At 40.6% G+C, this 23,514-nt stretch overlaps 1 protein-coding gene across 1 annotated transcript in view; it reads left to right on the top strand.

Moving 5' to 3' along the window:
• Window positions 1–18,410, top strand: part of GALNT15 (polypeptide N-acetylgalactosaminyltransferase 15) — a 49,797-nt gene extending 31,387 nt beyond the window's left edge. Inside the window, exons 6-10 of the mRNA XM_063450696.1 lie at window positions 2,353–2,547; window positions 2,715–2,846; window positions 16,034–16,135; window positions 16,264–16,404; window positions 17,972–18,410. Of these exons, the coding sequence (XP_063306766.1) occupies window positions 2,353–2,547; window positions 2,715–2,846; window positions 16,034–16,135; window positions 16,264–16,404; window positions 17,972–18,100 (699 nt within the window). The 3' untranslated portion in view covers window positions 18,101–18,410. The remainder of the gene's footprint in view (window positions 1–2,352; window positions 2,548–2,714; window positions 2,847–16,033; window positions 16,136–16,263; window positions 16,405–17,971) is intronic.
• Window positions 18,411–23,514: the final 5,104 nt, after the last annotated feature.

Genomic DNA, 23,514 nt, shown 5'->3' with positions numbered 1-23,514 from the left:
ATAGGAAAGCATTGAATAATGCTTTGTTTGTTTTCCTGGCACTATAGGATCCCTTTAATAGAAGTGACCATCAGTTGAGACTGAAACTATCAGAATCAGCTCAGTCCGTAGAGTCCTAGCCCCAGACCTGCAAAGTGGATCTTCACAGCTTTTCAGCTAACCACAGCTTGAGTGTCTCAGGTCTCAGCTACAGAGTGACCGAGCACACTTAAAGGGACACTATAGTCACCTGAACAACTTTAGCTTAATGAGGCGGTTTTGGTGTATAGAACATGCCCCTGCAGCCTCACTGCTCAATCCTCTGCCATTTAGGAGTTAAATCCCTTTGTTTAAGAACCCTAGTCACACCTCCCTGCATGTGACTTGCACATTCTTCCATAAACACTTCCTGTAAAGAGAGCCCTATTTAGGCTTTCTTTATTGCAAGTTCTGTTTAATTAAGATTTTCTTATCCCCTGCTATATTAATAGCTTGCTACACCCTGCAAGAGCCTCCTGTATGTGATTAAAGTCCAATTTAGAGATTGAGATACAATTATTTAAGGTAAATTACATCTGTTTGAAAGTGAAACCAGTTTATTTTTTTTCATGCAGGCTCTGTCAATCATAGCCAGGGGAGGTGTGGCTAGGGCTGCATAAACAGAAACAAAGTGATTTAACTCCTAAATGACAGTGAATTGAGATGTGAAATTGCAAGGGAATGATCTATACACTAAAACTGATTTATTTAGCTAAAGTAATTTAGGTGAGTATAGTGTTCCTTTAAGAAGATTGTGGGCACTGGGCAGCTGAGCTTACACTATTCACATGGATATCAACAGTCACGAATTTGCTGTGACAGTCCAAGAATGTAAATTCTCTTGTTTAATATGACATCAGGCAGACACTAAAGATTCTTTCTTAGGCATGTTCAAAACCTGCTGGGAAAAAAAATATTTAAAATCTGTCCTTTTTTGGCATGCCTAGCTGTTCTCAAGAATGCTTCTTCACACAGCCACCTATTCGGGGCAGGAGCCCTGCAGTACTGAAACAGAATTAAAGACAATAGATTTTTTTTTTTTTTTTACACACACAGGCAGGCAGTGGCTGGAGCATGGTAATCTACTTTTTGTCCCATATGTTTTAGCTTAGACACCCACCCCTTAGGAAATCTTAGTGGTCGTATTTTCCCCCAAGTGTCCCTATTGACAAGCCTCCACTGTCCACTATAATACAATAAAGAGAAAGATATTTCAAATCCCCTGATACCATTCTACAAGATTTACTTGTTGCATGGCAGGATATTTAATTGCAGAAATTAATCTTATGTTACTTCTTAAAAATTAAATCAGGTTCGTCCATTGTTGAAATTGGTAAAGCCTGGCCAGAGTATAGCCTGGTCAGACCCTACACAGTTTAGCCTCCCTTCATTCTTCACATAGGAATGGTAAATGGGATCTAGCAAATTCATGGTTCTGGGGGCCCTGTCTAACTTGTGAACCCTAGATGGCGACCTATGGTTGCCTAATGGTTAATCCCACTTTACTGGCTGTGTGGAGTGATTGGAAATGTCATTCTGCAGCCAGCACTCAGAATAGACAACAGATAGACAACGCAAAGAGAAGGATGCATGCTTCGCTGTCTGTGATGCGTGGTACCCTCTTCATTACTCTTCTTTCCTTCCGCTTTGATGCAGATGCTCTTGATAAGTCACATACAGACGAGCAGAAAAGTAGGAAGACATAGACATGCTGCTTGAGAAAACAATAAAAAAATTAATTTGCTCAGTGTCACATCTGTTAGTAGAGTCTGTCCAGAAGTAGGTTTGCTGGGTGAATGCCATTTTGTTTGTCTTCCCACTGGACTTAAGCCTTTAAGGTCTGTATAGAGCCAGTGGCTAGAGTCGCCCAATGCTGGTGTCACCTGTGTCCAAAACGTGACACCAGCAGAAGTATAAACAAATCATATGTTTATATCAATGTTAAATCCTTTCTGACTTAGACTTAAATATAAAACGTACTTTTACCCTCTAGCTTATCTCACGAGAATTTGAGGAATTCCAGAATGATTTAGGTCCTTACCATGATCTGGTCATAGATTACATTTGTAACTTAAAAACGCCTAGGTGTTTCATCCATACTTTCAAAAATATAAGTATGGGTTATAAAAGCAGAAACAGATGTCCTGACAGTTACTTTTTTCTTCTTCTTTCTCTTTAAGCATGTTGATTATTGTTGCTCTAATTGACAGTATTTAAAGCCTACTGTCTATTGTATGGTAAATAAGTGTCGAAAAAACTAAATAAATTTGGTTTACAAAAACAAAAACACGCACTTTTAAAAAAAAAAATATTTTTGACTTCTCGCTTTTACAGGTCTGGCTATGCGGCGGTTTGGTTGAAATCATTCCATGTTCTCGAGTTGGCCACATATATCAAAATAATTCCACGTACAATACTCTTCCAAATGAGGCCATACTGAGGAATAAAATTCGAATTGCTGAAGTATGGATGGACTCATATAAGGACATTTTCTATCAGCACGTTGGAAAGGAATTACCAATAACAAAGGTATGACTTTTTAAATGACTTCAGTGCCAGCCAACTTTATGAATAGGATCTAAATACAGCATTATTAGCCATACCTTACTGATGCAATCTACAAGGGGTTTTGGTGTGTATTACGTAAACTATGCTTCAGCGCGCTTTTTGATGTTCCTTTTTCTCTTTGGTTTCAGATTGAAAAGGCTGAAATTAATGAGCGTGAACAGCTGAGGCTAAGATTGGGCTGCAAAGAATTCCAGTGGTTTTTAGATAATATCCATCCAGGAATCAACACTACTCTTTCCGTGCTGGGATCCTCTGGACAAGTAACGCTGTTTTTTATTTGATATACTTGAGGGTAAATTAAATCAGTTGTCTAGTGGAATGAATAGCTTACTAAAGGAATTAATTTGTTTTAATAGTTACAAATAGATAAATAACTTACAAAGTCATATTTGTTAAAGTGGGCTCTGCAAAAAAAAAAAAAATCAAAGTTAAAACAACGTTTGCATAAAATACACGTCCGTCTTTAAAGCGGGGCAAACGGGGCAGCTGCCCTGGGCCCACTCACTCCTGGGGGGCCCAAAGCAGCTACCCCGTGGGCCCCGCTGTCCGCCCATTTTTTCTTTTTTTCTTTGCCCCCTGGGCCCGCCGGTGCTGCGGCTGCACCGGGAGCCCACACACTAAAAGGGCCCGGTCGTGCGCTGTGGCCCTTTAACAGCACCAGGCCCCCTTGTTTTACCGCAGCAGGCTGGGAGGAAGTGACTGCTGTGAGTCACTTCCTCCCAGAGAGAATGAAGCCGCGCGGGATGGAGGAGGAGGAGGTCGTCAGGAGGGAGCTGGAGTGCAGGAGCCTCACACTCCCAACAACCTCAGCCTGCCACTGGACCCCAGGGAACCCATAAGGTAGGCTGGAGGGTGGCTTTATAAATGTAAACGTTGCATGTGTGTATGTGTGTGAGTATGTCTGTCAGGGTGTCTGTGTGTGTGTCACCATTTCTGTGTGTGTCAGTATGTCTGTCAGTGTGTCAGTATGTCTGTGTGTCTTAGTATGTGTGTATGTGTGTGAGTATGTCTGTCAGGGTGTCTGCGTGTGTGTGTCACCATTTCTGTGTGTGTGTGTGTCTTAGTATGTCTGTCTGTGTGTGTCAGTATATCTGTGTGTGTCTTAGTATGTGTGCGAGTATGTCTGTCAGGGTGTCTGTATGTGTCAGTATGTGTGTCTTAGTATGTCTGTGTGTGTCAGTATGTCTGTCAGGGTGTCTGTGTGTGTGTCACTATGTCTGTGTGTCACTATGTCTGTGCGTGTGTCAGTATGTCTGTGCGTGTGTCAGTATATCTGTCAGGGCCTTTGTGTGTGTCAGTATGTATCTGTGTGTGTCAGGATGTATGTCAGTGTGTAAAAATTTAAACTGTGCATGTGTGTCAGTATGTCTGTGTTTGTGTGTGTATCTGTACGTTATCATTGTATGTATTTGTATGTTGTCAGTGTGTGTACCTGCGTGTGTATATCTGTGTGTGCATCTGTATATAGTCAGTGTTTTTATCTGTGTATGCATGTGTGTCAGTATATGCATCAGTGTGTCTGAGTATCCATATGTGTCAGTGTTTGTATATATGTCTATGTATGTGTGTCAGGTTGTGTGTCTGCGTGTCTGTATGTGTTAGTGTGTGTATCTGTGTCAGTCTGTATCTGCATGTGTGTTAGTGTGAGTGTCAGTGTTTATGTCTGTGTATCTGCATGTGTTTCAGTGTGTGGCAATCTCTGTGTACATGTGCATAAATCTCATCATTCAAATCGCCAACACTACACACAAGTGCACCCCTGCATTCAACCTTCAACACTACATACAAACACACTTCTGCATTGAAACGTCAACAATACATAAACACCAAAAATATATATAAACACACTTCAGCATTTAAAAAAACAAGCAAAAAAACTACACATAGATGCATGCTTGCATTCAAACACCAACACCACATACAAACACACCCCTACATTTACACAAACATACTCCATACACAAACATGCATTCATTCAAACACACAAACACAACTCAGTGCAAGCATGGGAAAATGGTTCCGCTACTGCGTTGGGAAGTGGAAAGCGTGATTGCATGTCAGGGAGTGGGGGTCAGGGGGCCCCATCAAATTCTTGCCCAGGGCCAAATCAATTTTAAAGACGGCCCTGATAAAATATATAGTTGAATATATTACAAAATCTAATTCAAAATATTAACAAATCAAAATATACGGTAATTATGCAAATGGTACTTAAATTCCGTATCTGTCAATGGAGGATGCCGGTCTTGCTTATATGTTCAAGGACAACTGTCACTTTAAAGGGACACTATAGGCACCCAGAACACTTCAGCTCATTGAAGTGATCTGGATGCACTGTCCCTATTGCACTTAGTGCTGCAATGTTAAGTCTGCCTCCGGTGGCTGTCTACCAGGCAGCCACAAGAGGCGCTTTCTGGATGTTAATGGACTTTCGGTCCTGTAACTAATGCTGGACATCCTCACGCTCTGCATGAGGACATCCAGCGTCAGCTATTTCCCCATAGGAAAGTATTGATTCAAAGCTTTTCTATGGGGAGGCCTCATGCGTGCGTGGCACTCGTCGCGCATGCGCATTAGAGCCCGCTCGTCGAGGGACATTGAAAGAGGCGGAGCCGCGACCTAGCGCTGAGGGGTAGGGGGCACGAGGGAGGGGGGAGGCAGAGGGAGCTATAGTCCAAGGATTACAGCTGTGTATTCCTGGCACTACAGTATCCCTTTAAAACTATGTTTTTATATAAATATCTTTTCATCAAGTTTTGAAAGGAAATTATTATATGTTAAAAGAAGTAAACAAAATTAGAAAAACTCATCCCTGCCTTTAGTATATGACAGGATCCTTCAGCCATATACATACACCTTGGGTCAGACAGTGTTTGAAAACTGACAGTTAGTCTCTATGGCCTTCCCTGCTTCACTCTCTGCACAGTGACATTATCAGACTGAAACACTGTCAAATTGAAAACACTGTCTAACCCCAGGTGCATGTATATGGCTGAAGGATCCTCTCCATTTCCTTTCAAAACTTGATGAAAGGATTATTATATTACATTGATTTCCTATAGGAGTCAATTCAGAGTGCTAACCCATACCTATAAAGCACTGAACAACGCTAGCCCCTGTTATATCTCTTCACTGATACATAGGTATGCCCCTTCTCGGTCTCTCTGCTCTGCCCGTGGCCTTCTCCTGTCCGCTGCTGGCACCCATATGGCTAGCTCACGCTTGCAGGACTTCTCGCGGGCGGCTCCCTTCCTATGGAATAGCCTGCCTTCCGCCATCAGACTCTCCCCTAGTCTTCAATCTTTAAGAAGTGCCTTAAAACCCATCTCTTATGGGTATGGCTTCCCAGAGTAACCTCTACCTCCCATATCTGTCTCTTACTCTCTCCTCCAGCTCTGCTTCTCTCCCACCTTATTTGATTGATATTTCCTGTCCTATTGTGTTTTATACCCCACTTCCTATGGACTGTAAGCTCGTTTGAGCAGGGTACTCATCAACCTAATGTTCCTGTAACCTTTTGTAATTTTCTCATTTATTACTAAATCTCAACCTCTTATAATATTATATTATATATTGTAAAGCACTGTAGCATATGTTGGCACTATATAAATAACCATAATAACAACAATAACTAGTTTTGAGGTGACAGCTGTCGATTAAAAACTAGATGACCTTCAGTTTTAAAGCATGATGTAGATAATTTACTAAATAGTATGCAGGAAGAAATAATAAAAAAAGAGAAATTATTCTTCAAGATTCAATATTACTGCTTGACAAGAAGTTTCAGACAGTCGGTGTCACCTGATATAAACACGAGTGAGCACAGGGTCCTCGATGCAGGACTTTACATAGTGGCCTAATGGATGTAACTAAATTGCTGGCAAACGACCCATTGCTGGCAAACGACCCAGGCATTCTGTTAATGAGTCTGTTGAGTGGGTTACTAAAAAGGTAATCCATAGGAGATATGGAGAGAAAATCCACCATCAAAACAGAAGCATTGGGGTGTTTTTCACCCCATGCCCCCCCTTAGTTCACCCCTGCACTCACTGCACTGCACAAGCATGTAAATAAAGCTGTGAACATCATACACAGTGCTTGTGAGGTCACAAGCTCATTATGAGCGTTTACCTTGATTTTAGTGCAAGCTATCCTGGTTAAGAAACTGAATTGTGAAATTCTCCAGGAGGTACTAGTGTGTTATGTTGTTTCTTCAAAAATCATAAAACTTTCGCTGTTGTGGTTATGATGCTAGGAGTTCCCTCCCAGAGTAAATATTTAAACCATTTAAGGCTGAATCAGCCAACGCTCTCAGCCACTGAACCAACCCTGAACTACAGTGTTTAACTCAGTAGAGCTAATGTAAGCTCCTTGCAGGAGCTTCCTGCAGCAAGGGAGGTGGCAACACGTGCCCAGCTAAGTTTTTAAACCATTCTTAAATGGTTTTATTACATATTCTGGTAGGGTGCCAGGGCACTTCTGCTTGAAGTGTTCTTTTAAATAGTCTCAGCTTATTAAGCATTTTGCTTTTCAATGTATTTATAGTTTTCCTGTAACAAATGTTAGGAAATTGCTATTATTATGCGTTCAGTGATATCTGCTCTTTTACAGCCCTTTGTAAATCATGTCATCCTTCTATACCAGTGATGGCAAAACTATGGCACGCGTGCCACAGGTGGTACGCCGGGCCCTCTCTGTGGGCACACGGCCACAGGTCGCCGGGGGAGGGGGCCGCTGTCTGTCTGCAGCAATGCAGAGTAGGCACCTGCCTGCCCAAAACGGCAAGCGCCTACTCTGCTTTCTGTTGGGAGGACACGGAAGCAGGGTGAGGGACCTAGGGAGCAGCTCTCCTGTCGGGAGGACGGGAGAGCTGCTTTGCAGACATATACTTACCACCACCAGACCACCAGGGCTGGCTGTTTCCCCCCTTCTTTACCAAAGGTAAGAAGAAGGGAGGGGGATAAAGATTTAATATATCTTTTTTCATGTATCTTTACCACCACCCCCACCACACAGTACCCATACCCCCCCCCACACACAGCGCCCCTACACACCCTAAACAGCACCCCTACCCCCTCACACACAGCATCCCTAACCAGGGCCATCTATTATATGATTAGGACCCTGGGCAATGCATTTTCTTGGGCCCCCTGGGCCCTGCCCCTCCCACCGCCTAACCCCCCAATTACGCCCAACCCGCAATCACACTGACAGAGGTACTGGCACATACACACACAGACAAATATTAAAACATTCACATATACATACTGACACTCACCGTCACTGACACACAAATATATACTGGAAGACATACTGACACACAGACATACATACATACACAGACACATACACTAACAGATATACTGACACACACACAAACACATACGCTGACAGATATACTGACACACACAGACACATACACTGACAGACGCATTGACACACACACACAGGCATACTGACATACACACAGATAGACATACTGGCAAATACACACAGACAGACATTAAAACATTCACAGATACATACTGACACACACATACACTGACACACAAATATTTCCTGGCAGACATACTGACACACACACACACAGATGTACATACACACACACAGACATACTGACACACACGCAGGCCTAGTGACACACACATACACACACACAGACATACACACAGACAGACGTACTGGCAGATACACACAGACAGACATTAACACATTCACAGATACATACTGACACACACATACACTGACACACAAATATATCCTGGCAGACATACTGACACACACACAGACGTACATACACACACACACACACACAGACACATACACTGACAGACATACTGACACACACACAGGCCTACTGACACACACACACAGACATACACACAGACAGACATACTGGCAGATACACACAGACATACTGACACACTAACAGACATACTGACATACACACACACACAAACATACTGACATACACACACACAAACATACTGACACACACAGACATACTGACACACACACACAGACATACTGACACACACACACAGACATACTGACACACACACACAGACATACTGACACACACACACACACTGACATACACACACAGACATACACACACACGCACACAGACCTATTGACATACATTTAGCCACCCTCCAGGTTCTTACCTTTTCCTGGAGGGTGGTTTCCCTGGTCCAGTGGCAGGCTGAGGCAGATGGGAGTTCTTCTCTGGAACTCCCCTCCTCCCTGCCTTCATCCTCGCGCGCGGCTATTATCTCCGGTGGGAGGAAGTGACGTCACTGCCTCCCAGCCGGCTGCAGAACAGGAAGGGGCCCGGCCGCGCTGTTTAAGCGCCACAGCGCCCGACCGGGCCCCTGATGACACAGCTTAGTGCTTGGGCCACCCGGGGAGCCTCCTCAGTGTGCGGGAGCCGTACCGCCCGGTCCATAGAGGCTGCGCAAATTGCGGGGCCCACAGAGCAGCTGCTTTGGGCCCCCCAGGAGCAACTGTGCCTGGGGCAGCTGCCCCGTTTGCCCCGCGTTAAAGACTGCCCTGTCCCTAACCCTCTCACTCACAGCACCCCTAACCGCCCCACACACAGCACCCCTGACCTCCCCACACACAGCACCCCTAACCCCCCCACACACACAGCACCCCTACCCCCCACACACAGCACCCCTACCCCCCACACACAGCACCCCTCACACACACACAGCACCCCTCACACACAAACACATACACTGCACCCCTCATTGCAGTATGTGTGTGTATTCAGCAGTCTGTATGTGTATGTATTCAGCAGTCTGTGTGTACTCACTAGAGCGTGTATTTAGCAGACTGTGTGTGTGTATTCAGCAGTCTGTGTGTGTGTGTGTGTGTATGTATACAGCAGACTGTGTGTATGTATTAGCAGTCTGTGTGTATTAGGCAGTCTGTGTGTGTGTATTCAGCAGTCTGTGTGTGTGTATTCAGCAATCTGTCTGTGTGTGTATTCAGCAGTGTATGTATTCAGCAGACTGTGTGTATGTATTCAGCAGACTGTGTGTATGTATTCAGCAGACTGTGTTTACTCAGCAGTCTGTGTGTGTGTATTCAGCAGTCTGTATGTATGTGTATTCAGCGGACTGTGTGTGTATTTAGCAGTCGGTGTATGTATGTATTAAGCAGTCGGTGTGTGAATGTGTTCAGCAGTCTGTGTGTATTGCATTTGTTGGAGATACTAATAAATATAAGCTTAATTTTATCTATTTATATCTTTATTTAACCCCTTAAGGACCAAACTTCTGGAATAAAAGGGAATCATGACATGTCACACATGTCATGTGTCCTTAAGGGGTTAAAATTAGTATAATTGAACTCTCTGTTGTTGTGTTCTTCTTTTAAAACAAAAATTGTTAATTAGTTCGGACAACTGTATGAGTTGTTTTTTCTAAACGTAAGCCTCAGTATTCAGGTTTAATTGCTGTGTTAGCACTTTGAGGGAAAAAAGTTGGCATTTATTGCGGTTTGGGCACTCGGGCTCAAAAAGGTTCGCCATCACTGTTCTATACAATCAGCAGTTTACTACACAGCAGTGATATCATTGACCACAAGGTGGCACTTGGCATTACTGAAATTTAAAACAATGCTATTGCAGTGAGAACATTTTTTAGTTGGCAGCAAAAACAAATGTAAAAATATATTTTTGTAGATTTGCTCTTTATATTTTGTGGAAGTGTGGTGTGATGATGTTGTGAAGAAGAAAAATGTAAACTGAAAAATCACTTCATTTTCTAACTGTGTATTTCTATTCTTAAAATAAAAAATAAAATAAAAAAAGATTGTCAAAAAATTTAAAATTAGGAAATGCCAGGTATTTTTATGGTAGTTAAAGGTTTTCGTAACAATCACAGTAAATATGTGGATGACATAAGCTAAATGATCATATATAGATGAGTGGAAACCATGCATTTTAGAGAGTAGCTCTAGAAAACGATCTTGTGCCATCTTCAGACTATTTAAATGCATTTGTTTATTCACTAAACAGTGCATTTTTAGTGAACTGAAAACTGAACTGACCCATTTAGGCAAAAAATTTTGATTTGGAGAAAGTCATTATAAATTTGTGGTTTTTGACAAAATTTCACAATTCGCTTTTGAATTCCGTGTTCTTTAAAAACAAACACAAACAAAAAGTGATGTATTAGAGTTAATGAAGTGCAAATACATTTATGGTATATATATATATATGCAGAAATAAGGGAAGCACTCTCCGGTCTTCATAAAAAGTCCTTTAGTATTTTATTTCCAAATTTTCAAATAACGATCCTTTGAAAATTGATCGTTATTTGAAAATTTGGAAATAAAATACTAAAGGACTTTTTATGAAGACCGGAGAGTGCTTCCCTTATTTCTGCATATATATCTTCTACACGTGGGATAGCACCAAGGCATCTATAACTTGATTTTTGAGATAGGGTGAGTGCCAAGCATATTTGTTTTTTGTATATATATATATATATATATATATATACTTCATAGGTAATATGTGCTTATTTGATTTACAGTCCGCAATAGTAATAATGGCTTTTGTCACCTGATACTGTACTGTCACAATTTCTAATTAGTGGAAGGAGTTTACATTTAATTTGCATGTTTGGAATAACTTGAGCAGTATCCATCTATCTATTTATTTGTGGCAGAGTTCCTGTACTTGAACTGAACACCTCCGCCCAGTCCACTTCCCAGCTGCTTCCAGGAACCCGGCAGCCCCAGTCACCAAAGTCTGACTAGGGTCTCTCTGGAGCTCTTTCCTTCCAGGCAGGTATCATCACCTCTGCCTATTCCTCTGCAGTCCTTCTTCCAGGCAGGTATCATACTCTCTGCCTATTCCTCTGCAGTGCTTCTTCCAGTCAGGTATCATCCCCTCTGCCTATTCCTCTGCAGTCCTTCTTCCAGGCAGGTATCGTATTATCTGCCTATTCCTCTGCAGTTCTTCTTCCAGGCAGGTATTGTCCCTTTCCTTCCAGGCAGGGATCATCCCTTCTGCCTATTCATCTGCAGTCCTTCTTCCAGGCAGTTATCATCCCCTCTGCCTATTCCTCTGCAGTCCTTCTTCCAGGCAGGTATCGTCTCCTCTGCAACTTTCCTTCCAGGCAGGAATGCCTCTGGATGCCTCTGCCTGCACTGTGATTGCTCATATCTTTATAAGGACTTTTGCGGCTCTCATGTCTAGATCTCTTTTTTATTTGCCCTCAGGCTAGAGGGATCGTGCAGCCAGCCAACAGATCCAAAGACTCTGTTAATGGAATCCCTAAAAATTCACACAGGACATACAGTTAAAAAAAAATAAAGTACCTTACATTCTCAGCTTTATGTTTACTTGGGACTAGCCCATATGTTCATAACATTTAGGTTGCTGTGACAACTACAATGAAATACAAATAACCAAATCATACCAGACAACATACAGGAACTTAAAATAACATAATGACATATTGATAAAGGGATGAGTATAAAATCTCTATCCTGTCTGCAGAACTTGCAATATGCAAATCTACCTGAATATGCAAATATACTAACTTTGCTCTTCAGTTAGTGCATATTGCCGTTGCTACCAACAGAGGGTGCTATACAGGCTTCATAGCCAAATCCACCTAGTTGGTAGCAAGCATTAGCAGGACAGGAGAGCACACAAAACAATTAACAATAAACAAACACATAATACAAAACCTGCACCTATAATGAGCACAGGGTGACTTAGAAATAGGAGTAGTCCAGGGTCCTACATAAAGTGTTCGTCTGAAACCCCTGGTGATGGGGACTAGCGTCACACTATTAAAGTGAGCATTTAAACTGTATTTCATATTTAAGGCCAGAATAGCTGAACTGAAAGCATAACTGACTTAGAGAACTTTTCCAGTTCAACTATTTTGACCTTAAACTTGAACTTCACAAAGTGCAGTGTTAAACAACTTTTGGCACTTCAGATGTTGAGGATTCCATCTCCCATAATGCTCTTCGAACCATAATTCTGGCAAAGTATCAGGGGAGATCGATAATATCCGTATATAGTATAATATAGTCCACAATATCTGGAGTGCCAAAGTTTGCCTATCCGTGCTTTAGTTAAAAAATATTTATATATAGAAAGAAAGAAAGACATTGGAGAGGTAAAACACAGGCCTGGCAAGTAGACATTCACTCCTAATAAGTGTCCCATTGAGCCTTCGGGCTTGCCTTGCAGTGGCGAGTAACTTTGAAACTTTGGCTAGTAATATAGCACTTTAAATTGAACCCTGTGTATGTACATATATATTCAAAAATTACTGTTGTGCATCATCTACATATATCCGTATCATCATATCATCTACATATCTGCATATAGCAGCCCTCAAGCAGGACCTTGGGAAAAGTTTGCCACGAGCACAGTAATTTCAAGAAGGTTTAAATAACTATGGTTAAAACAATGTTCCATTGCTAAGATGAGGTCTGAAACTTGACACCTGTCTGTGTTAATTTACATTTCAAGATAGGGATTCTGGGAGAACTGCAAAAACATGATTTCTGTGCCCAAAACTGACATTTCCCAAAGGTTCTACTTGTGAATACACAACAGTATTTTTTAATTAGCAAATCTGTAGGGAGGTTTGTCTATTTCTCTGTATCTATTCTATCTGTCCGTCTTCTGTCTATCTATCTAATGTTGTCCACTTTTGGCATACAGGTCTAATCAACGTGACAAAAAAGTTTAAAGCTATATCTTTCCATAAAATTTAGCTATAAATTGTATATTTGAAAAAATAAAGAATATACAGTTGCAAGAAAAAGTATGTGAACCCTTTGGAATGATATGGATTTCTGCGCAAATTGGTCATAAAATGTGATCTGATCATCATCTAAGTCACAACAATAGACAATCACAGTCTGCTTAAACTAATAACACAAAAAAAAATGAAATGTTGCCATGTTTTCATTGAACACACCATGTAAACATTCACAGTGCAGGTGGAAAAAGTATGTGAACCCTTGGATTTAATAACTGGTTGAACCTCCTTTGGCAGCAATAACTTCAACCAAACATTTCCTGTAGTTGCAGATCAGACGTGCACAACGGTCAGGAGTAATTCTTGACCATTCCTCTTTACAGAACTGTTTCAGTTCAGCAATATTCTTGGGATGTCTGGTGTGAATCGTTTCTTGAGGTCATGCCACAGCATCTCAATCGGGTTGAGGTCAGGACTCTGACTGGGCCACTTCAGAAGGCGTATTTTCTTCTGTTTAAGCCATTCTGTTGTTGATTTACTTCTATGCTTTGGGTCATTGTCCTGTTGCAACACACATCTTCTATTGAGCTTCAGCTGGTAGACAGATGGCCTTAAGTTCTCCTGCAAAATGTCTTGATAAACTTGGGAATTCATTTTTCCTTCGATGATAGCAATCCGTCCAGGCCCTTACGCAGCAAAGCAGCCCCAAACCATGATGCCCCCACCACCATACTTCACAGTTGGGATGAGGTTTTGATGTTGGTGTGCTGTGCCTCTTTTTCGCCACACATAGTGTTGTGTGTTTCTTCCAAACAACTCAACGTTTCATCTGTCCACAGAATATTTTGCCAGTACTGCTGTGGAACATCCAGGTGCTCTTGTGCAAACTGTAAACGTGCAGCAATGTTTTGTTTGGACAGCAGTGGCTTCCTCTGTGGTATCCTCCCATGAAATCCATTCTTGTTTAGTGTTTTCCGTATTGTAGATTCGCTAACAGGGATGTTAGCATTTGCCAGTGACTTTTGTAAGTCTTTAGCTGACACTCTAGGATTCTTCTTCACCTCATTGAGCAGTCTGCCCTGTGCTCTTGCAGTCATCTTTACAGGACGGCTGAACTTTCTCCATTTATAGACAATTTGTCTTACCGTGGACTGATGAACAGCAAGGCTTTTGGAGATACTTTTATAACAATTCCAGCCTTATGCAAGTCAACAATTCTTAATCGTAGGTTTTCTGAAAGCTCTATTGTGCGAGTCATCATTCACATCAGGCAATGCTTCTTGTGAAAAGCAAACCGAGAACTGGTGTGTGTTTTTTATAGGGCAGGGCAGCTGTAACCAACACCTCCAATCTCATCTCATTGATTGGACTCCAGTTGGCTGACATCTCACTCCAACTAGCTCTTGGAGATGTCATTAGTCCAGGGCTTCATATACTTTTTCCACCTGCACTGTGAATGTTTACATGGTGTGGTCTACCTCCCGTGGCGCTGAAGGGGTTGAAACCACTTCAGCAGCTTACCTTAATCCAGCGCGCGCCCCCCTCGGCGCTGGTGACCTCTCCTTCCCATCTGACGTCAGCTTCCCTGTCCGACATCACTGGAGCCGAATGCGCATGCGCGGCAAGTGCCGCGTGCGCATTCAAAGTGTCCATAGGAAAGCATTTCTCAATGCTTTCCTATGGACGCTCTGCGCGATGGAGGCAAAATTCGCCTCCAGCGTCGCAGATGCGCCTCTTGTGGCTGTCCGGAAGGCAGCTACTAGAGGCTGGATTAACCCCAAATGTAAACATAGCAGTTTCTCTGAAACTGTTATGTTTACATGTGAAGGGTTAAAACCTGAGGGACCTGGCACCCAGACCACTTCATTGAGCTGAAGTGGTCTGGGTGACTATAGTGTCCCTTTAACATTGTATGTCTGGCCATTTCAGCAGCATGTGAGTGTGTGTATATATATATATATATATGGTAGTATAGAAAGAATGCTAAAGCCCACAAGCAAGATTGGGCAATGTTGCCACCCTAGACAAAGAAGTTCTGCAGAGGTAAATGTGCCTTTTACTTTCACCGGGGCACTACTTGCCTAGCAAGCACTTCAGTAGCAATTAGGCTCAAGGAATGAAGGACTGTCACACTGAGAAGTGACATTTCTGCTTTAAATGCAGCTATCTTAGTTATCATTGTACCCTTTTTTTTGTCAATCTTTGTTTTATTGAGGCAATATTCCAAGCATACAAGTTTCAGAGTGAATGCAGACAGAACAATATAGAGATTTGCAATATCAACAATATATAGCCTTCAGCAAAAGCAAGCCTCTTTTACTTTTATATAATGTGTGTGTAACGCATGGAGCTGGCTGGTGAGATTTGTGTTAGACATGTCTTGTCAGGCGCAGGTACCCTGTTTGTGCCTATTAAGGTTGAAAAGAAAGAAAAAATAAAAGTAAGAGTTAAACACATGGATATCATTATCAGGCAGATCGGTCAGTCGATCACTGAGGCGCCGTATTATGCCTTAATTATGTGCATGCAATTTGGGCGCTATCATGAATGGCACCTCTGTTGTTGTGACAGTTACCTGCAGACTATGGGGACGGATAGATTGATGACCCCTAACCAAGTGGGACACGGAGGCGGAGTAGTGAATACTCTCAAGAACATGGGTATTGTGCCCTTTTAACTGCCACATTTATTTACTTTGACAGATGTTTAATCTAGATGCTGGCTTCTGTATGGACTATAAATTCAGTCATGAGATTTCTGGACAACCTGTTGAACTTTCCAATTGTGCGGACACAATTACTCAGGTATTATGATCATATTTATTTCAATTTCCTTAATTACACATATATATATATATATATATATGAGAGAGAGAAAGAGAGAGATGTGCTTTTCATACAATGTTGCAATCAATGTGTTTATTCTTTTGCAGATTTTTGAGTATAACCTGAAAGAAATCCAATATAAATCTGCAAGGTCTCTTTGCCTTGATGTTAGACACGAACGGATTATCATTGAAAACTGTACTATCCTGGGGGAACCTGCAAGAAAGCCGTTATGGAACTTTAGTGAGGTATGAAAAACAACCATTAAAATGATTAGTTTGCGTTCGTTCTGATACAACTTCTCGTGAAGCCTTGTTTTATACAAGATTTACAAATATAGCACCCAACACCGTGACATTTTTCTAGTACTGCAGGTTTCAGTAAATGGCTATAGATGTTGAGAATTTAGATTTACAGACTTTAAAAAGCCTCTGATGTAAACTTTGTGAACCCAATAAAAATATTTTACAAGGTTTTGTATTTCAAAGTTGCGGATACTGCTCTGATTTAAGAAAATCCTGACGTGGGCTGTGTTGCCTATATTTTAAACACAGATGCACCATTTGAAATTATAGCATACAAATCCTTTTGAGTTTTTTCAGGATTTTTCCTTAAGTGTCGTTTTTATTTTATTTGTACAGGTTACCAGAAGCCCTGTCCATTACGAGTATATTTGAAGAGAAGGCCTATAATTTACAAAACTCTTGTACACTATAATTTAATTTCCACTTTTTTGTTGGACACTGACTTGCAATTGTGAAAATATAAGCGCCGTGGCATTCAAGAACTGAATTTATATTACAAGAATGTTTCTGTTAGTAATTTTGAAATTTTAATTAGTTTCTATAGCAACTCAAATCCAGACTAATGTACCTGTCATTTAGGTGACGTTAAAGAGCGAATGTTGACCTTTACCAAAAGCATAATATATTCAGTCTATTACTTAAAAAATAATAAATGTGAAACAGAAATATTTTACAAGATACTTTTCTGTAATAAAAACGAAAGTCTTTTTTTCTGGTAATAGTTTATAATGGCTGTAAGTAGGCAATGTCTTGTGTCTCTCTTCAAAATTTAAATGTCCCTGATTAATGATGACAAATCTTGTGTGTTATGGTTGTATGGCACCCAAAACACTTACCCTGAACACATCTGCATCTATCTATCGATCTATCTATGTTCTAACTATTGTTGAAGGAACATTGTGGGATCAGGAAAACAAACGTGTAATCCAGACTCTACAGTGTTTAAAATGCAATTTAGGCTCCTGCCGCCTGCCGCCACTTAAAAATTATTAAAACTCACCTTCATTCCAGTGCCACGGAGGTCTGCCAGTGCTTTCCCTCCTGCTTCAGATTCTTCTCATTGGCTGACATCATTAGAATTGATAATCTCAGCCAATCTTATGCTTTTACATGGGAAAGCTGATGAGCTCAGCCAAGGAGGCAGAGTGGGGGCTGAGCGAAATGCCACTCTAACCAATAACATCTCATCATAGAGATGCATTCAGCCGGTCTGAGTGGCTGCAACTGGACGTGTTTCTAGGCTGTAATCTGAAAAGGCAGTATTCACATGAAAATCCCTGCAGGTAATGACTATATTCATCAGAACAACTACATTAAGCTGTAGTTGTTCTGGTGACTATGGTGTCCCTTTAATTTTGAACTGTCTTCACTTTCACACACATATCTCATATTGGTTGTTTGCTATGTTCTTTGCCATTTGTACTGGATTTTCTAATGGAACCTTTTTGTGCTTTTACACTGTAAACTAGTAACAAACTCAACTCAAAATCTTTTCTCTTCCAAACTCCAGGCTGGATTGGTGAAACACATTCCATCTGGCAAATGCATTGAGCCTATAAATAGGAATCCTGGCACAACTCTGCTTTTAAGACCATGTAATCACCAAAGAAAACAGCTATGGAAAATTATACCTCTTTGATCAATCTGAGATAAAATATGTAATGTATAATGTATGCAAATCTTAGAAAAAAAAATCTTCTTCAGTGCGGATCTTCTGATTTAACAAATGTATTTGATTTATCAAAAATAAATAAAAGAGGGTTTATTTAGTAAACCAAGAATCTTGGTAAATTTAACAATGAATTGCAAAATGCGGGCAAAACGTGGTCAAGCAATTGGAGAATATTTTGCCCAAATATTGCAGTTGTTAAATAGTGGTAGTCAAGTCACACACTTGTTTAAGGAAGTGAGTTAACAAATGCAAATATATCTATAATGAGACATCTTCTAGCATGTATATATATTGTATATATTTATTTATATGACACCACATTAGGTGGTTAACAAAACAGAATGTAATAATGTTTGTTCAATTACTTGTTAACGTGTTACTTTTTGTATGAAGGTTAGCAGGAGGGCTCTGATACCACCTAGCCTGGGTAATGCTGCGTAACTAAGTGATCCTGTCGGACATGAGGGGTTTGTTTAAGCAGGATTGAGGGAGGATGAGGTGGCGTTTTCTGATAAACAGAGTGAGAAGGGCTGTATGAGGGAAGGACTGGATGGTGGTGTGAGACATAATAAAGTGGAACTGTATGATACATGGTTGGAACATGTGTGCAAGTATTAAAGAACAAAAAAAAATAAAAAGCATTTCTATCATGAATGGTTGAATACAGTGGTATTTTCATTTTAATAAAATATGTTGAAAAAATAAACTACCTGCCTTGTATATGGCTGCTTTGTCAACTTCACGCAAGTCTCAGTCAAACTAATTGAAATTAAACTATAAAATAGAAATATATTCATATGGATACAAATAGCAAGGTTTAGTGCTAACAAAATACTGGTGGATAAAAGGTGGCAGCTCAACAACCCAGGCCGGAGTCTCTCTTTACCAGGAGAAATATGAGATATTGGTAAGAAGATTGGTTGAAATGGTGTGCGGAAGAAAAAAGAGAGACTTACAGGAAATTGAGCTATTTCATAGCTCCAACAAGTTGCGTTTGAGTCGTGCAATCCTCGCTTAAGGATGTGCAGTGTATCTCTTTGGAGAGTAGTCCAAAAATAGGAAATAAAAAAAGAAGTAAACACTACTGAGTATAGTAACTAAGGATCATTCAAATATATTAGATAAGTGGATAGAATTGCACTCACATTTATTGGAGCTGTCTAAATGGCTTCTTTTAACGGGGAGAAGTAGTATAATTCCGCTCTTAGGATTGTGCAGTGCCTTCTCCGTGGTATATATAAAACACAAACACAGATATATAGTGCACACTGTTTGTGAAATACAGTGAGGGGGGAAAAAAGTATTTGATCCCCTGCTGATTTCAAACTTTTGCCCACTGACAAAGAAATAATCAGGACTATAATTTTAATGGTAGGTGTATTTTAACAGTGAGAGACAGAATAACAGAAGAAAAAAAAAATCCAGAAAAACTTATGTCAAAAAAAGTTATACGGTAAATTGATTGGCATGTCAATAAATGAAATAAGTATTTAACCCCTTCGACTTAATAATTGGTGGCAACACAGAGGTCAGACGTTTCTTGTAGTTGGCCACCAGGTTTGCACACATCTCAAGAGGGATTTTGTTCCACTGCTCTTTGCAGATCCTCTCCAAGTTAAGGTTTCGAGGCTGACGTTTGGCAACTCGAACCTTCAGCTCCCTCCACAGATTTTCTATGGGATTAAGGTCTGGAGACTGGCTACACCTCAATGTGCTTCTTCTTGAGCCACTCCTTTGTTGCCTTGGCTTTGTGTTTTGGGTCATTGTCATGCTGGAATACCCATTCACGACCCATTTTCAATGCACTGGCTGAGGGAAGGAGGTTCTCACCCAAGATTTGACAGTACATGGCCCGTCCATCGTCCCTTTGATGCGGTGCAGTTGTCCTGTCCCCTTAGCAGAAAAACACCCCCAAAGCATAATGTTTCCACCTCCATGTTTGACAGTGGGGATGGTGTTCTTGGGATCATAGGCAGCATTCCTCCTTCTACAAGCACGTCGAGTTGAGTTGATGCCAAAGAGCTCGATTTTGGTCTCATCTGACCACAACACTTTCACCCAGTTCTCCTCTAAATCATTCAGATGTTCATTGGCAAACCTCAGACGGGCCCGTACATGTGCTCTCTTGAGCAGGGGGACATTGCGGGCGCTACAGGATTTAAGTCCTTCACGGCTTAGTGTGTTACCAATTGTTTTCTTTGTGACTATGGTCCCAGCTGCCTTGAGATCATTAACAAGATCCCAACGTGTAGTTCTGTGCTGATTCCTCACCATTCTCATGATCACTGAAACTCCATGAGGTGAGATCTTGCATGGAGCACCAGACCGAGGGAGACAGACAATTATTTTATGTTTCTTCCATTTGTGAATAATCTCACCAACTGTTGTCACCTTCTCTCTAAGCTGCTCTGCGATGGTCTTGTAGCCAATTCCAGCCTTGTGTAGGTGTACAATCTTGTCCCTGACATCCTTGGATAGCTGTTTGATCTTGGCCATGGTGGAGAGTTTGGAATCTGATTGATTGCTTCTGTGGAGAGGCTTCTTTTATACAGGTAACGAGATGAGATTAGGAGCACTTCCTTTAAGAGAGTGCTCCTAATCTCAGCTTGTTACCTGCATAAAAGACACCTGGGAGCCAGAAATTTTGCTGATTAATAGGGGATCAAATACTTATTTCACTTATTGACATGCAAATCAATTTATAAATTTTTTGACATGCGTTTTTCAGATTTTTTTTTTTTTTGTTATTCTGTCTCTCACTGTTAAAATACACCTTCCGTTAAAATTATAGTCTGGTCATATTTTATGCCAGTGGGCAAACGTTCAAAATCAGCAGGGGATCAAATACTTTTTTCCCTCAATGTAAATGCAATAAATGAAGATCAACCTACTAACTTTGGAGCAAAATAACTTTTTACTCAATTCAGAAGGTTCTGGTGGTACACTGCCCAAGGTGGAAGATAAAGTCCAGAAGATTTGTGGAATCCCACAATAAAAGAGAATTGTCCAGGATACTTGAAAGTAATATCTAAAGTATAAATTAAAATAGAGTGATAAAAAAAGGATTAAAAGTAACACTAATGGATTTCTCCACAACACAGGGCTTTTTCAAAGTGTTACAGTAGCCTGTACACTTGCTCTGTATATAGCACTTGAGAATTTCACATTTTAGAGGTCACATGACGTGATGACATCATATTCATGTGACTACCAAGTAAATATCATAAAAAAATATAAAAACAACATTGTAAACATATTATATAGGATGTTAGATATGACCATTATAGGATTGACAATTATTAAAATGGAAAATATTTTATGTACACTATGTAAGGGTAAAGTAAGATGATGCTGATTCGCTATCTATATCATCTCTATGATGAATGATACTGTATACTTATAGTCAATGGTGGAGATTTCTGTAAAAGTGATCCTGACGTGAAAGATTTGTTTTAAATCAAATCTTTGCTTGTGTACAGAGGGGTCAACATTTTTTTTTCTGATTATTAAATGGGAATTGTCACATTCTCACATTTTTAATATTATGTGTACATATTTGGTATATTAAACGTACATGTATTTGTGCAGTAGGAAAAAATAAAAAATATCTTAAACACAGCCTCCTCACTGTCACTTCCCCTACACACACTCAGCCTCCTTACACTGTCACCCGTTCATTCATCCTGCCACAATCACATGGAGATGCTGAATGGTATCCATAGAAATGTACTGATTCAAAAATATGTTTATGAGGAGATGCTAATTTATTTATTATTCATAAAATATTTTACCAGGATGGATACATTGAGAATTATCTCTTGTTTTCAAGTATGTCCTGGGTCTTTGTCCACAAAACATTGCATTGTTACAATAGGATTCAATGTTACAAAAATACAATATACAAACTATATATATATATATATATATATATATATATATATTTATATACATACACACACACACACACACACACACATATATAAATTTAATACAAAACAGGTAAAAAAATATATATTCAACCATGACAGGTGCATTCTGTGCTGAGGTATATTGCCATAGATCTCTTAAAAGATTTTAGATTGCATGAAGATTTGACTCTGTCCCTGAGGTTATTTCATAGTTGCGGTGCTCTGTAGGGAAAGGAGGATCGAGCCACTTTATTTTTGTATTGTAGTATGCTAAATTTTGAGCTAGTACTGGATCAGAGGTTATAGGAGAAGGGAACAGCCGAGGAGAGCATTTTACTGAGGTAGGGTGGGAGCTTCACCAAAAATGCTCTTATGCACAAGGCTGGAAAGATGAAGAGTGCGTCGGGATTCCAGCCATAGCCAGTATAGCTCTTTTAACATGTCACAGTGGTGGGTAAAGTAATTACATTCTAGTACAAAGTGGCAGAACAAATTATATAACGTATTAAGTTTATTAAGGTGGGTTTGCGCACTTGCCTCCTAATGCTTCACTATGAAGAGCCATTTGACTGGCTGAGATAATCAGTAATGATGATCTCAGCCAGGGGAGAAGTGGCTCCTGCGAACAGACAGGTTCGCCAGAGGAAATATAGGCAACAGGACCACTACAGCTTAATGCAGTGTTTCTTGGGCAAACAGAATGTTGCTGCAGGATGAGCAGTGTAATGGCTGCCTTTTCTGAGGAAGTGTTTACACTGCTGCCTATCTTCAACCTTAAGTAGCTGTCACTTGGACAAACACTAGAGGGACTTCCATGTTGCAGTCCTGCAAATACTGCAAGACTGACGTTTGATGTCCCCACAGTCTGCCTGGAAACGCTGAGTGCTGTGCTACCCATAGAGATGGACTTTATGTCAGTGCATCTTTATGAGAAGATGCAGTGCTTCGATTGTCGTGCATGCGCAATAGCCTTCTAATGCTTCACTACAGGGAAGCTTTGGAATGGCTGAAATCGTAACAATGGAGGAGTGAAGGTTACAGAGAGATCAGTGTGCCAGGGGAAATGAAGTGACTAAAATCTATTTAGTTTAATTAAGAGCACCCTGAATGTAAACTCTTATTATAACACTCTAGCGTTAGAAATACATGATTGCCTATTTTTTTGCCATCAAATATGGTGAGGTTTCTTTTAGCACTGTTGATGAATATTGTCTTGCTGCTCCATACAGAACAGCTTTACCTTACATGATGCACAAACTGCTATTCCAACTTTCCTAACCCAACCCCCTCCCCCCTCTTAGACTTAAATGCTCCCATTAAAGTCTATGCAGAATGACAGCCTGGAACAAACCCCACACAGCAAACAGTAATATAAATAGCTTCTGCTCAGGTGCACATTAAGGTGACAGCCTGTGCATTAATCCTTGCTTATTATGTTTAGTATTTAATTCTCTTGGAACACTCAGATTTTCT

Source organism: Pelobates fuscus, chromosome 4 (genome assembly GCF_036172605.1).
Source record: "Pelobates fuscus isolate aPelFus1 chromosome 4, aPelFus1.pri, whole genome shotgun sequence".
Taxonomy (NCBI): domain Eukaryota; kingdom Metazoa; phylum Chordata; class Amphibia; order Anura; family Pelobatidae; genus Pelobates; species Pelobates fuscus.
Note: the sequence above shows the minus strand (reverse complement) of the source record. Positions and strands in the feature narration are given on the sequence as shown.